Here is a 14,969-nt window from a genome sequence, read left to right on the forward strand (position 1 = left end):
GGTAGAAATTGGAGAGGATTTTAGACATGCAAGGATGCTCTTTTCTCAACAGCTATCAGGAGGAATTGCAAACATTTTTCAATTTCTTGTGGGTCAGAGTGGGAGACTGGAGGCATAATAATGCATATATGCACCTGGAAACACATTTTGTTCTGCTTCTCCTATAACTGCAGGCATAAAAGTAATAAGTACATAATCTTCAAATTCAAGATCATTATTTACATAATTGCAGAGCACATTGCAAACCAGCCCCCAGGAATGTTGCTAAGAGTTAGACAAGAACTACACAAGTATGCTGGAATGTACCCCTAGCAATAGCAAGTAGTGTTCACTGGAACTGCAGACATATCCATCCATGTCCCCTTTTTAAATCAACAGTGCTGCTTCCTGGCCTGTCAAAATTCTAATCCACCAAGGAGCCAAAAATTGTCAGTGTTTCTTGCTGCAGTTACTGTTGAGTTATGAACCCCAACATGCTCTAAGTCATGGGTTTAGGTACCTGTGACATTTTACAGAGTCTTAGGAGATAGCTATTGTTACATGATTAGGAAAGGATATTTTCATCTCTGGGTTTTGGGTTTTTTATTTTTGTTCCTTTTTCTCTTTCATTTTTTTTCGGAGTGGAAGGAGTTCCTAATTGTCATACTTAAGTGTTGACATCATCAAAATGTTTATCAGAGTGAGTTCTAAATCCCACAGATAGTCATTTAACTTCTCAGTGTAAGTTAAAACTTTTACTGTCCTGAAAGTTGAAATAAATTTGATGAGACATTTAGGTTCCTGGTAGGATGTTATAAAAAGAGTAAGAAGGTCACAGAGTCAGCTAGATAGCTGCTGCATGGGAGAAATAGAGACATCAATGGTGGGAAATAGAGATGAAGTTAACAAGTCATTGTTATATGACCTTTAAGAAAGGGAAAATTGAACTTTTCTGAGCTTGGATGCCCTAAATTAAAGTGTTTCTAGAAGGTGTCTTAGGTATAATATTAATTTATTTGGTTTCATTATATTTTAGCCTTTGCAGCAGTGAGGGGTAAGAAACGTATTTCTCACATGAAGTAAATGCTAAAGTTGAAGGAAGTTTCTAAGAACAGCTTTTTAGTATTTGCATTTGTGAATAAGCATGTCTTATTGAGTACAGATAAAAGAAACAGTAAGAAGGAAGCTATTGAGCATCTGAAATAATGCACAATTCTTACAAAGGAAACTTAAAACAAATTATGAGGAAGAATTCACAGTAATTTGGAAAAGACGGTTTTAGCATGGCAAGGAGCTTTGCTGGGAGAAAAGAGAAACTTCTGAGGATTTTGGCAAGTGAAAATTTTGCAAAGAACTGTCATTGCCAACTGTGCCACATCAATCAGGTTGATACTAACTGATATAGAATGAAAGTCTAATGCTTGCAGCCCCATAGTGGGAAAATACACATAACCTCTGACATCTTTGTACAGTTGTGCTAATAATAGCTATAATGTCAAAAAGTTTTTCCCACATCTAAGAGAAACAAAAATTCACAGGTAAACTATCCCTCAAATAAACCATGAAATTTTACCTAATTCTTAGCAGCTACTGCAGGCAGAAAAGGATTTTGGAGGAAATTAGAGGTCAAGAGATAATGGCATAGACTTAACACAAAACCATTCCAAATCCTTGGCCTTGGAGGGATTACCTTTATTGAACAGGAATTGAAAAACTCCAGCTTTCTGTGTATGGCATAATGGGAGGCAATAGTTTGTTGCTGGGGGAATTCAAACAGTAATACAATAGATATTTAGACAGAGATCCAGGAAGCAAAGGTGCAGTCTCCTCCTTTCACAGGTAATTGTATTGAATCTCAGTGTTGTTTTTGTCTTGATTTGTTCTGTACTGCAGCCTTTCAGAAAAAGTGTGAGTAAAGCAGGAGAACAGAAGTAACTGCCTGAGTTTCTCATAAAAGGGTCCCCCAGTGGCTTTGAAAAGACCCCACAGAACTTTTTTTCTCACAATCCCTTGATATATAGTGGTTGCCAAAATAGAGTGGTTGGTTCACCTTCCTTACATGACCCAGTTAGCCTAACAAATTGCTGACTTACACTAAACATGAACGAGAGGAAGGCATCCTTACTTCTTGCAAGCAAGCCTGGTCTGTGTGCTTTGTTGCTAACAACAGTGCATTTCTGTGAGATGTTCAGTAGAGGAATCTGCCTGAATTACAGCTGGTCTTGTGCCTGCCTCCAGTTGTCTTAGTTCCTGTTAAAGTTCTGTTTATCCATGCCTCAAACCTAAGGCAAGCAATTCACAGATATCCTGAGATTTTTGGAATGGGAACATACCAAACATGTTTATTTTACTCAGAACAAGAACTATCTTTTTGCATTCCAGCATACTACCAGATGTTTTCTTTTATCTTATATGCTGTAACTGTTTATCCATAATTTATGAACTTTAACCTAAATGGACTTTAAAAGAGATGCTTCATTGACTAGATGTATTGTAAAGATCAATTTTCTCAAAAAGCAGTGGAAGTTCTGCTGTATATGAATGTGTTTCCTCCTGGTCTGCTCTGTTTTGTAGTGTCTTTAGCCTCTAGCACTGTTGGTTTGGCTGGGCAGGTCGTGCACACAGAAACCACAGAAGTGGTGCTGACAGCTGACCCCATAGTGGGGTTTGGGATACAGCTCCAGGGCAGCGTGTTTGCCACTGAGACCTTGTCTTCTCCACCTCTCATCTCCTATATCGAGGCTGACAGTCCAGCAGAAAGGTGAGGCTCTTTAATTGGCTGCTAAATGCATTTGGTGAGCATTCCTCAGGTCCTTTGGGCTCCTTACTTTCTTTCAGTTTGTGAATTGCTCAGTGGAGTGGGGCAAGTAATACACTTTCTGTTCTGACAGTGGTGTTTCATGCACTTGGCAGCTATGAAAGAATGACAAGCACCAGTGTTCTGACCAGAACACTGTTCTCCAGAAGAAGACTGGAAGCTATATTCATGTGAAACAAAAAAAAATTATCAGAAAAATCAGTGAAGTCAAAATAATGATAATTGAGCATGCCAGGGAAAAGCTGTGTCCAGCTCTGTTCAGTTTTGGTACAGAATCAAGTCCTAGGGAGTACAGAATTTTGACTTACTAATTATTTTAATTACATTTTTATGCTTCTATATGTATTCAGTAATGTTGTGAGAATGATAGCAGTTGCACAGACAAGCACCAGCTGCCATTTCACCTGCAGCCCAGGGTCAGAGGCACAGATAATGTGCCTGGGTGGGGTGGAAGCATCAAGACTCTTCTTCCTGGGTCCCAGCACCTCTAGAGGGTACACCCTCTCCTTGGGGTGCTTGATAGTGTCATGGTGCAAAGGGGCAGCAGCTTCTGTGCCTAGGTAGATTGCTGAGCTGCAGTGCCACAATTGTCCTTCAAGGTCTGGTTGGGTGTGTTTGATCAGCTTTATACCAGATACTGTGTGGCCATCCAGACCAGGGCAGTGATCATGTCCAGAGGTGAGGCTGCACCTCAAGTCCTGTGTTCAGTTCTGGGCCCCTCTTTATGTGAAGGACATTTAGGGGCTGGAGTGTGACCAGAGAAGGGCAGTACAGCTGGGGAAGGGGCTGGAGCACAGCTCTATCAGGGAGCAGCTGAGGGAGCTGGGGGTGTTTAATCTGGAGGAAAGGGGGAACCTTACAGCTCCCCAGAATTGTCTGAAAACAGGATGTAGCCAGGTGGGGATTGGTCTCTTCTAACACGCAGCAGGACAAGAGGAAATGGCCTCAAGTTGTGCCAGGGAAGGTTTAGACTGGATATTAGGAAACATTTATTCACTGAAAAAGGTTGTCAAGGACTGGAACAGACTGCCCAGGGAAATCATTCAGACTCAATCCCTTTAGGTATTTAAAACACATGTAAATATGGCAGTTCCACATAGAAAGGGTGGACATGTCAGTGCTGGGTTAATGGTAGGGCTCAGTGATCTTAAAGCATTTTCCCAACCTAAATGATTCTGTGAATCTTTGAGACTGCTGGTTCTGGTACCATGCACATCTGGTGATTGTTTTTTATAATTTTGTACCAAGGTGTGGGGTGCTGCAAATAGGAGACAGAATAGTGTCAATAAATGGCATCCCAACAGAAGACAGCACATTTGATGAGGCCAATCAACTGCTCAGAGACTCCTCTATCACCAACAAGGTCACTTTGGAAATAGAATTTGATGTTGCAGGTATGAATGTCCTGTTATTCTGTCTTGCAAGAAAAATGAAGGAATAAATCCCAAGTATATTACAAGTGTTAGGCATCTGAGGGAGAGGTTTTCTTCTCATATCTACACCATTCAGTTTTCAAGTGACCTACTTGAAACATGTTTTTTTGTACAGCTTTCTCATTTCACACAGCCCTACTGCAGTCTACTTCAGAAAGCAAAGAGAAATGACAGGTCCTGTAGTAAGATCTGACTGTCTCTCCTCTGAGTTATTTCCAGACATTTTTCTGGTCTGAGATAGAAATGTTCTGCTAAATAGACACAAATCTACAGGTCAAATAATAAAATATTTTGCAAGACAGAAAAGTATTATAAAGGCTGGATAAACAAAAAAAAACCCCTCTTGAGGTGTTTCACTTACAGTATCTTCAAATAAAATAATAGAAATTGGATTAATAAAGCCCAGAAGAATCACTGTTAGTTTTTCTGGTGGGTATTATTACTAATGTCATTCTTTTATTCTGTAATGTGTTTAAGCACACAAAATATACCCATGAAATCACCAACTGTGTATATTAAACAAGTACACATCATGTGTATGCACCACTGGATTCCTTTTCTTCCCACTAGATGTTAAACCCATGGCAGTTACCTTAGTGGACATTTAAAAATAAGTGTTAGTCCTACAGCAACAAAGGTCAGAAATCCTTATGACTCAATCTCCTGTCCTTTTCATTAAAAGCTGTCTGCCAGCAGTCAAATTTTCTCAAGAGCTCACAGAACTTGCATATGAGCTAAAAACCTGCAGTCTCAGCTGGCTGCTGGCCCATGCAATCTCCACAAATTCAGTTAAACCTTAAAAAAAAAATTGAGTTACCATGAAATTACCAGTAGAGTTATAAATCATACCTCCTTCATTTTAGCAGCCGTGTTTCATCCCTGCCTTGTGACTCTGATGTGATTTCATCAACTTACATGTATAGTTCCATGCCATGGAGCTGCTGTGCCTTATAAATTACCTAACACTTTAAATATTTTTTTATAGAATCAGTTATACCAAGCAGTGGAACATTTCATGTGAAATTACCAAAGAAGCAAAATGTGGAACTTGGCATCACCATAAGTTGTAAGTAAAAGTGCTTATTTTTCAGACTGCATTTAAGGGATAATCTGTAGGTAGTAGATCTTGTACCTACAGACTCACGTTTCTTTTGGTATAAACTTCTTTTTTGTTTTTCTAGCATCTTTTGCACTTTTTCTGTGCTTATTTTATGAGGAGACAGTACAACAATGTGTTAAAACTGGATTTTGACCAGGTTAACTCTGGCATGCTGAGTTCAGCTCTTGATGCAAGGAAGAACAATCCATATCAAAGTTAATGGGCTTGACACTGCAGGATCTGGTGTCATCAGAATTAGCATTCTTTTATGGCTGTGGCCTTTCTTAGGCTATTAGTCTTGCTTTGGAGTTATTCATGTGTCTTGGGGGAAAACTGTGCTTTGACTTTTATTCTCAAAGCTTTTGCCAGCACAGTGGAATGTGGTTAATCAAAAGTACAGCAGGGATCTCAGTGCTAAGGATTAAATCTGAGGAACAAGTGAGAGACACTGCAGGCCTGTTTGCTTGTGTTGCATACTTGAATGAGTAGCTGTTAGACTCTGTAAGATGTGATGTGATGCTTGAAGCAAAATCATAGGTCTGCATGTATCTGTGCAAATTAAAATATTGAGAAATGAGAAAACCTGGAGCAAGGCTGTTCTATTTAAATGTTATTCTTAGGATTGATAACGGTTTGTAAGGTTATTGAAAAAATATGATCTTCCTAGTTATTTGATTTGTGTTGTTTTTTTGGAATGCACGCGTCTACTTTTTTGTCTGTGGGAATAAACTTTTAATGGAAAGCTAATGTTCTTGGAATTTAGTATTTAGCACTCCTCTTGCAAACTTTGCATGCCTTATTGATCTGTAATTTAATTTCAAAACTTAGTGCTTTATAAAAGTAGTCCTTTATATTATCAGAGTAACATGTGGTTGGTCTTAGCTCTGCTCTTGTGAATATACTGCAGTATCGTTAATATTTAAATAAAATTATCTGTTATATACAATATCATTATTTAATGCATGTGAAATTTATCTAGGATTAATTATTTTACATAAAAACATAAAGGTTTTAAAGGGTTTATATTAATAACTGGTAGAAGTCTTGAATTGCTGCATCTCATGCTTGCTTTCAGTGTTTTGCTCTGTTTTACCTAATTAATTTCTAAATAAGGCAGTATGTTTTGAAGAATGTAAGCGTTTTGTATTCATTTTGTCAAATTTCTGTCAGGACACTTTAGCACATTAGCATGCCATTTATTACTGATATTTTCAGAAAGCTATATGATTTCTTTTAAGAAACAAATACTAAGGGAAACTTGGCAGAGTTGATATGTCTTAAGCAGGGGGGATGGAGGTGATCAGATTTATTCACTTGTGGACTTGATCTCTTGAAAGTGCTAGAGAGCTGTGTCATGCTCTTCCTTCTCAAGTTAGTGGAGTTAATGGTGAATGAGAAAGTGCTATTAAAACATTACAGAGAAACACCTTTCTTACTTTCCACATCCCCCATTTAGTTTGGGATTTGTGTGAGAAAGTCAGGAAATTGTCTAATCTGACAGGCAAGACAGGCTTTTTGTCAGATGGCGAATTCAACTTCATTTCAGGCTGGCATGTGAGCATTTGTTTGTTTTAAGTCCAGGAGTTCTTCTAGATCAGCTGTTAGAATCCTAGAAGAGGAGTTTATTTCTCCTTCTTGGAATTGTTTTCCTTGGTAATGAACACCAGGAGTGCTTGCATGGAGTCACAACCAGGTGCTTTATTGGAGAGGTGACACACAACACTAAAGACAAATAAGCTAATTCATGCTCTTTGAAAAACAAGATTTGTAACAGGAGAGACTTTTCTTAGTTTCAGATTTATCAATGCAAGAGAAAAAGAACAGAAAAAAAAAAATTTAAATCCCCTTAGAAAGCATAACCCCTTAAAAGCAGGACAGAAGAAAGTTTCATGAGCCTCATTGTTAATGTTAATGCAGGGCTCTGAGTTTTGGATAGTTCATGTCAGTTACTTCCCAGTACATTGGTCTTGCCCACTGCTGCCTTCATGCACCTTACAGTCCTATCATTAGTCCCTTATCTCTGCAATATCTGTCTAATTTTACCAATTACAGGTACTTGCAGTCAGTAAAGACCTTAGTTCATATTTTGCACATACACATGACTATATATTTAATGCTTTACATATCACTGGTTTCACACCCATTTACCTGATTAGAGCAAATAGAAGGTCTCAGTTCTTAGAATTATATCATCCAAATAAAGCACAGGAGTGTTCCTGTGCATGTGATTATGCTTTTATGACAGAATCTTGCCCTAGGAGAAGGAACACTTACAAGTAGTGCTAGTAGGACTCAAAGCTGTTTCAATTTATTTGCCATTGACATTGACTTCAGACCATGTAACAAATACAGATTTTTCTTTTTAAAGTCAAAAACCTGTTTTAAAGATTTTTGAGGCAACTGGCTACTTTATCATAGACTAATTATTTTTTTGTCAAATACATTGACAGATGTCCAGTAAAATGACTTACTAGTGGGTTCTAGTAATTGTCGTTAACAACTTTTATTTTTCTTTCCTTTTTTTCTTTCTTATGTAAGATTCTGATATCCTTACTGGTAATGAACTGCAGCACCTTGCTTCATAAATAATCTCTCTGAAGCTAATGGGACTACTCAAGGAATAAGAAGCTGCAAAGCTGGTAAGAATATCAGAATCTCACCCAAACTGTCCTCAGTTTCTCTGAGTCACTTTGACTAGCAGCTATACTGTAGTCTGCTTTATTGTTTTTATAGTTCATCAGGAACAAGCTTTGTAAATATCTACAGATACATTGACTATGAGAATTTATTTTTTAAATCATGCTTCTATATATTTTGAGATTTCACCTGGCAAGCTCTACTTAATTTTGAAACATTACAAATAATTCTTTTCAAGACATAAAAATGTCGACAGATTGTTCAGCTGTTCTACATGAACCAATACCTAAGGAACAAAAGGGCTGCATCAGTGTAGTTTTTAAAAGTTTCTTCATCTATTTATTAATCACACTATTCTTAAAAATGTCTAGTAGCTGTAACCCAGCATTGTGGATAAATTGACTGATTTAGTATAAAAAGTACTTTTCCATCACATTAACATTTTCCTTTGCTTGTCCAGTTTGTTCAGAGCTTGATCAGACTCCAAAGTTTGAAGCCAGGCTGAGAGTAGTGAGTTTTATTTGGATGATGGGGGCGATGTCCTGTTGAATCTGTTGAAGTCACTTCTGGGGTGGGGAGGAGGGTTTCAATTAGCAGTGAAATAAGAAAGGAGCATTGTTTGAGAGGTTTTTTTTACATAATGGAACAGCTGATACACAGAACTGACAACACTTTATTGAACTTATTTTGAAGTGGCCAGGAAAGTGTAGTAGCAAAGGGATGAGAGATCTAGGGATGGAGACCTAGGATCATAGAATAATTTAAAGAGAGAGAACAAACAACTTGCTTAGGAGCAACCATTTAGCTGCAACACTAAATTTAGTACCTGCACAACTTTATGCACTCTTCAGTCCACTTGTAGTTATTCATACAGACTCTAAGATGTCTAAAAAAGCTGAACATTAGACTAACAGCTGGAACAGGGAGGAGAAAAGATGGGATCTTCATTGGACAAGCAGAATGGGACAAGGAGAGGAAACAAGTGGAAAGCTGTAACAGAAAGGCAGCAGATGAGGGGGGAGACTGAGCTTTGATCAGGATTAGGGGCACCTGGGACTTGAACAAGAAGGCTGGACATGGGTGAGTGGTAAGGTGCTTCATTTTTAACAACCTCTTAAAACCAGAAATAATTCTGAAATGGAGACTTGAATCTGTAGTGTCACTTCAAGCTTGCATTAATTGGTGTGGATATATTAACTGGTCAAATACTGCTTTCCCACTGGAACTCTGGTTTCTCTGCTCTCTGGGGAGAGATGAAACAGTGGTGTGTAACAAAGGGGATGGAGGCTGCATAATGAATGAAATGGAGGATTGCAGAAAGACAAAGGAGGCAATCTCATGGTCAAGGTGGTTTAATGCTACCCTGGAGAAATCAGGGTGGTTTTTCTTCTCTCTGCAAAAGACCTGTGCTGAGACAAGTCATTCTGGGGGTGGGGGTGGAGATTTTCCACAGGTGGCTGCTTGATTTTATGCATAAACATTGAGATCATGGAATTGCACTCACAGAAATGCTACTCCTCTGCAGCTGTTGCTGGAAATGCCAGTAGTTGTGTTTTGACATAGAAGCTGTTATATTCTATAAACTATTGTGAGGTATAAAGGCATGGATATCTCAAATTGCTCCCTGAAAACTGTCATACTTTGACCTAAATTTTCCTATGTTTCCTTTCCTCATTTGTAAAATCAGGATAATAGTACTCAGTCTTCTTGCTGGAGACAGCATCTGTTCACCAGTGTCTGAGAGGCAATCTTAGGCTACGGTAATGTTCAGAAAGGTACAAAAGTTCAGGAGGAAATGAATGATTTTATCTCTGCAACACAACTTGGGTAATTTGTAGGAAGTATGCCATGAGCATTCAACAATAACAAAATGAAGTGTGGTGTATCTGCTTCTCAGTGTGGGAGGATTCATTTCACACAGAGGTGTGTTTGGTGCCTACAAAAAGGCTTTCATTGTCCAGACCAAATAATAGACCAGGAGAACTCATAAGATACTGCTGGTTCACACTTCCTCAGTTTGAAATTGTGGTAACTTTGTGTGCAGCATCAGATTCTTTTCATCCACATGCACTTTGTGGCTCTGCTCTTTGAGCTGTGCTCTTTCTCTCATTTTGGTTCCTCCTCTCTTCTTTTTATAACAATAATGGACTGTTTTCTTAAGTTCTGGTAATTTTGTAAGACAGTTTAATAAAAAGTATTTCAAGATTCAAACCCTTGTCTGCAGTGGGTAGCATAATACCTCAGAGTAAGGCAACTCAGAGGGTAAAAACATAGAATTAAAAAAATCACCAAAGTGATACTCTAAAATTTTAACAAGACACTAATTCATAAAACAAGTCCAAAAGATTCAAGTAAATTATGGGGTTGTGATATATTTGACCCACGACATGTAAGTATGAGATACAAGCTATGAAAATTACGTATCTTGCAAAAAGTTAATTACTGTTATCTTAATTGCAACATAATAATTTCCTGAAAACATGCTGTTTTAAACAAATTTCTAAAAATTCTTCAGAGTTGTAGTATGTCTGTCTTCTGGACTTTCAAGACATTGCATTTGAAGTATGGCTGTTTAGCAGTTCTTGAGCAGTTCCTTTGGACATTCAAAGGCTGTCTCAGCCAGGGCAGTTAAGGTTAACAAAACCTATTAGCATATTGTGTTGGAAATGTCATTATTAATTTACCAAGGGGTTGCTGTAGGTGAAGATCTGTCATTTTGCATCGAAGAGGAGATTCATGAGCTGCTAAAGTAGCTGACATCAGGATTTTGTAGGTGATCCTCCAATATGGGCAGTTTTTTGGGTGATTGTCAGTTCAGGCGTGGGAGCCTAATGGAAATGTGCCTTCTGTGGAAGAATGCAGAGGGCTCAGTAAACAGAGCAGAAATTGTGAGGGGCAGTTGAAGAACCCTAAATGTACAAAACCTAATTAGTGCTTTCAGAAGAGCTGAGAACACTGTACCACATGGCAATGCTTTAATATCAGCACACTGTTAACAGTCCCAAAAGTCACTCTGTGTTCACCACGTGGAGCACCTCCTGGACAGAGCAGCTGTAGGAGAGGCTCTTCCCAAAGGTAGAGAGCATGTGCCACACTGTTGTGTGTCTTCATCACCTCAAATTCTAAGCTGACTGCTTGCCATATCAGATCTTCAGTGCAGTCTTCTGTCAGCAAATGGATAAACCCTCCAAAAAATGCATTCAGTGAAGCCACTCCAAGAAGCAGTCTTCTGGCAGTAGGTGGTGATCACTGTTGTCCTCCTCTGGTGCATTTAACTGCTTCCTACGGTCAAACAAAATTGCAGAGCAAATTTCCTGGCCAAGGTAAACTTGTCAAATACTTCAGCAGAAGTTGGTAAAGAATTGCAATGCCTGGCGTTGAAGAGCAGAGTTAACCATGAGGGACAGATGTAAAAATTGACCAATAATGTCAGATTCTTCCAAAAAGAGATAAATATGCAAGGAGAGGAGTGGTGGGAGTTTTATTAACTGGCTGGAATTGCAGTGCTTCTTGTAGGTATCCCCAGTACAAAGTTGGGAAAAGTCCACAATTCTTAAGCAGTAGTGGGAGGCAAAGTTACTCACTGAAAGAGGCACAGGTTGCTAGATATTTTGCCAGAGCAGCTCTTTTGGTCAGAGGTGTAGTATAACAGGATTTATTCTGGCAAAAGATCATCATTAGTAGTTGCACTGAAAGACTGTGATGACAGAAAGTCTTCCTTATGTATTACAGCTATGCAGCATTTTATGATAGATCACTGGAGCTGTACTGTGATGTCTTCACATGGCTCAGTCCTGGTCTAACCCAGAACTCAGACATATCAGACTAAGTTTACTTTGTACCAGTCACCACAATTCTGAAATTTTCTAATTTTTGAGGAGTATCCAGTCTTGCCAATATACTGCTGGTGTTGTATCTGAAGTTCAGATAATTATGGGTAGGGGAGAAATATAATACAAATAAAGAATGTGTATGAAGAATGTGTTTATGGTCAAAAGTAGTCCATCTGCATATCTAGAAACAAAACCAAATGTCTGTGTATATTGTTTATTACAGCTCCATCAAGTAGAAAACCAGGGGACCCTCTGGTTATTTCTGATATCAAGAAAGGAAGTGTTGCTCACAGGTAAGACATTAGAGCTCCCAATAAAAATCTGTTTGTGTGTGTAACCAGCCAAATTCAAGTTAAACAGAGAGAGCTTGTAAGAGACTGTGAGCTTTTTTATTTTTAAATAAAACCTTCTGTGAAAAATTAGAAAATAGAAGGCTTATTAAGAAGGAATTGTTGTAAAAATCCATCTTGTTTCTCTAATAATGTTTAGACCTTTAAGGATACCTTTCTTTTAATGTTACTGGAGTTCCATGTCAGCTCATTTGCTTGTTCACAGAACTGGGACACTCGAACTGGGTGATAAGTTGCTGGCAATAGATAACATCCGACTTGACAACTGCTCAATGGAAGATGCTGTCCAGATCCTTCAGCACTGTGAGGACCTTGTGAAGTTAAAGATCCGCAAAGATGAAGATAATTCCGGTATTAGCAATGACTGTTGCAGATTCATTTGTATTTCCAGGATTTCTTTTAAATTTTAGTGCAATGTTTTTTCTAAATGTGTCTCATTTATGCTAATGATAATCAGAAGATGTCACCTAAAAAGGATTTTAGTGGTATATGAAGTGTTGAATTTTCTCATGGGCTATATTGCTTGCAGGAGCTGCACTGCAGAATTAGGTGTTCAGTTCACAGAAAAGACAATTGGCCCTCAGGTGCAGCCATATCAAGTTGATCTGTTTCTTACCACAGTATTTGGATTTTCTCTGCTTTTAAGATTGGAATCATTGTTAGCAAAGCATGGATCCCTAGGCTTCAGTTCTCCAGCAAAGTGGAGTAGTGTATGCTTTGTCCTTAAAGTTAAAAATTTGACTTCAGTACAACTGTTCACATGCTCCAAGGTAAGTAGTGCTTTACACACTGTGCTGGATATCTGATGGAGGAGCTGTGTCTGATCAGCAAAGTGGAATAATGGACCTGCCATGATTTTCTACACCTACACCTATTAATAATCTTGTGTCTTCCCCACTGTGGATTCCATAAAAGCAGAATTTCTACCTGGAGATAATGAAGTGAGTTCTGTTGTGCATTGTAGTGCAAAGAAAGTAAGACAGTTATAACTACTGTTACTGCTGGTGTTTATATTACAGTGTCACACAAAATCACTCCTCTTCAGCTCTATACAATCTCACAGCAAAAAGGCACAACCTGCCACACTTTATTATTTTGAAATTAAGTGCATCTGTTGAAGTGGTGTTTAGAATTGCACTAGAATACTCTTTCCCTTTTTCTTCCTCCCTCCTTATTGATTTGAAAGCAAACAAAGTATCTTCTCAGTATTATAGTACAAAGCAAAGGCAGTTGCAAATTTTTGCTGTATTTGAAATGTGGATTTCAGTCTCCACCCATGGAAAATAAGATCTCTGCTCTCCTAGGTATTACACACCATAGTATCTGGTACAGATTTCAGTCCCAGTGTGATTCTTATTACCACAGTTTTCTTTTACACACTCACATTGCTTGTTTTATAGTTAGATGATATATCTATATCAAGATTCTCACAGGGCTATAGTGTTTTATCCAGACATGATTGGTGTAACTGAACAGATTCAAATGTAACTAACCTTCTGAAAAAAACTTCTTTATACAAATTGTTCTTGTAAGAGATGACTAAATGTCAAAGCATAAATGAAAGTATTTATAGCAGATTTAAAGTACTTTGAAATGTAAAATGAGTGTCTCCTGAAATGTTAAAGAAAAAATATTTAGGAAACAATGGCATAACAGTAGCAGAAGTGTAACAAAAAGTATCTCAGTTAAAATAATTCTTTGTGCATTTGTCATTCATTTAGTTATGAAAGGGTTTGGTTTTTTTTCCCTCACAAAGGAAGAAATGTGCTGCTCAAGCTCAACAGAGGAACATAATAAATTCCCTGAGAAAATAAAAGCCTGATGCTAATTGATGAATAGGCATAGAGCACTCTAAAACTTTTTGCTTTGGAGTGAGATTAAGACTTAAACTCCTTTTAGTCTTTCACTGCATGCTTTTTGATCAAGGTGAGGCAGGGAGTGGGGGTCTCAGAGATAGCTGTGTTCCTGTGAGCCACCCTGCAGCTGAGGCCACAGCAGGATGATGCATGGCAGGTGCTCCCCACATCCTGCTGCTCTCTGCCCTTGTCACTCTACTGGTCAGATGTTCTTCTGATGAGCAAGAGGCCAGTGAGCAGAGCAGAACACTGCAGCATAGAGGGTCTACTTTCATTAAATGTGGATACCAAGAATTACCCACAATTGCATCACAGGAAAAGAAAGATGGAAAATCTCAAAAACATGAGACCCATAACCATACTTCAGTTATATCTTCTCCCCAGATGGAGCTGTTTCCAGCAATTTTTCTCTTTCTTTTTTTCATGCCAGCTTCCCAAACTGAGGGCAATTTTAAATCCTGATTAACCTCCCTTTCTTGAATATCACCATTCTTTTCTTTCATGGCAGAACTGGCCTTCCTGGTGAATTCAGGCCACATGTATGCCCTGTTCTTGGATAGCTCCAACATTCTGCTCAGCATAACATTCTGCCAATAATTTTCTAACCAACTGCTAACCAGAAAACAAACATAATGGACCAGTCTTCTTTCCAGTCATTCACTGAGATCTATAGACTTCCAACTCTCATGTGGAGGAGCTGCTGCTGATACTACTAACTTTTTATTCACTTTGTGCTTATAGCAGAGAAATGTTAGTATTGGTATCAACCCTTGGCAAGTGCTGGCTATTACATTTTCAATTAGCTTGACATGTTACTTTCCATCCTTCAGTTCAAGTCTTGCCCCATGTTGGTGCCACAGCTGCTAAACCATGTCAGCATTCGATCCCAGGGGATTTGTGGTTGTTCCATAAATGCCACTGTTGTGCTGTGCAGTGGCAGCTTGCATGCCAGCCCACTGTGTGC

General features: G+C 38.6%; 1 protein-coding gene across 2 annotated transcripts in view; it reads left to right on the top strand.

Annotated features, from left to right (window-relative positions):
- The window catches only part of GRIP1 (glutamate receptor interacting protein 1), a 301,151-nt gene that overhangs the window by 265,043 nt on the left and 21,139 nt on the right, over window positions 1-14,969 (top strand). For both annotated transcript variants that reach the window (XM_056514539.1, XM_056514544.1), the window contains 5 exons: window positions 2,554-2,740; window positions 4,046-4,191; window positions 5,216-5,296; window positions 12,023-12,092; window positions 12,355-12,500. In XM_056514539.1, the coding sequence (XP_056370514.1) occupies window positions 2,554-2,740; window positions 4,046-4,191; window positions 5,216-5,296; window positions 12,023-12,092; window positions 12,355-12,500 (630 nt within the window). The remainder of the gene's footprint in view (window positions 1-2,553; window positions 2,741-4,045; window positions 4,192-5,215; window positions 5,297-12,022; window positions 12,093-12,354; window positions 12,501-14,969) is intronic.

The sequence above is a fragment of the Oenanthe melanoleuca genome, chromosome 1A (assembly GCF_029582105.1).
Source record: "Oenanthe melanoleuca isolate GR-GAL-2019-014 chromosome 1A, OMel1.0, whole genome shotgun sequence".
Lineage (NCBI taxonomy): Eukaryota > Metazoa > Chordata > Aves > Passeriformes > Muscicapidae > Oenanthe > Oenanthe melanoleuca.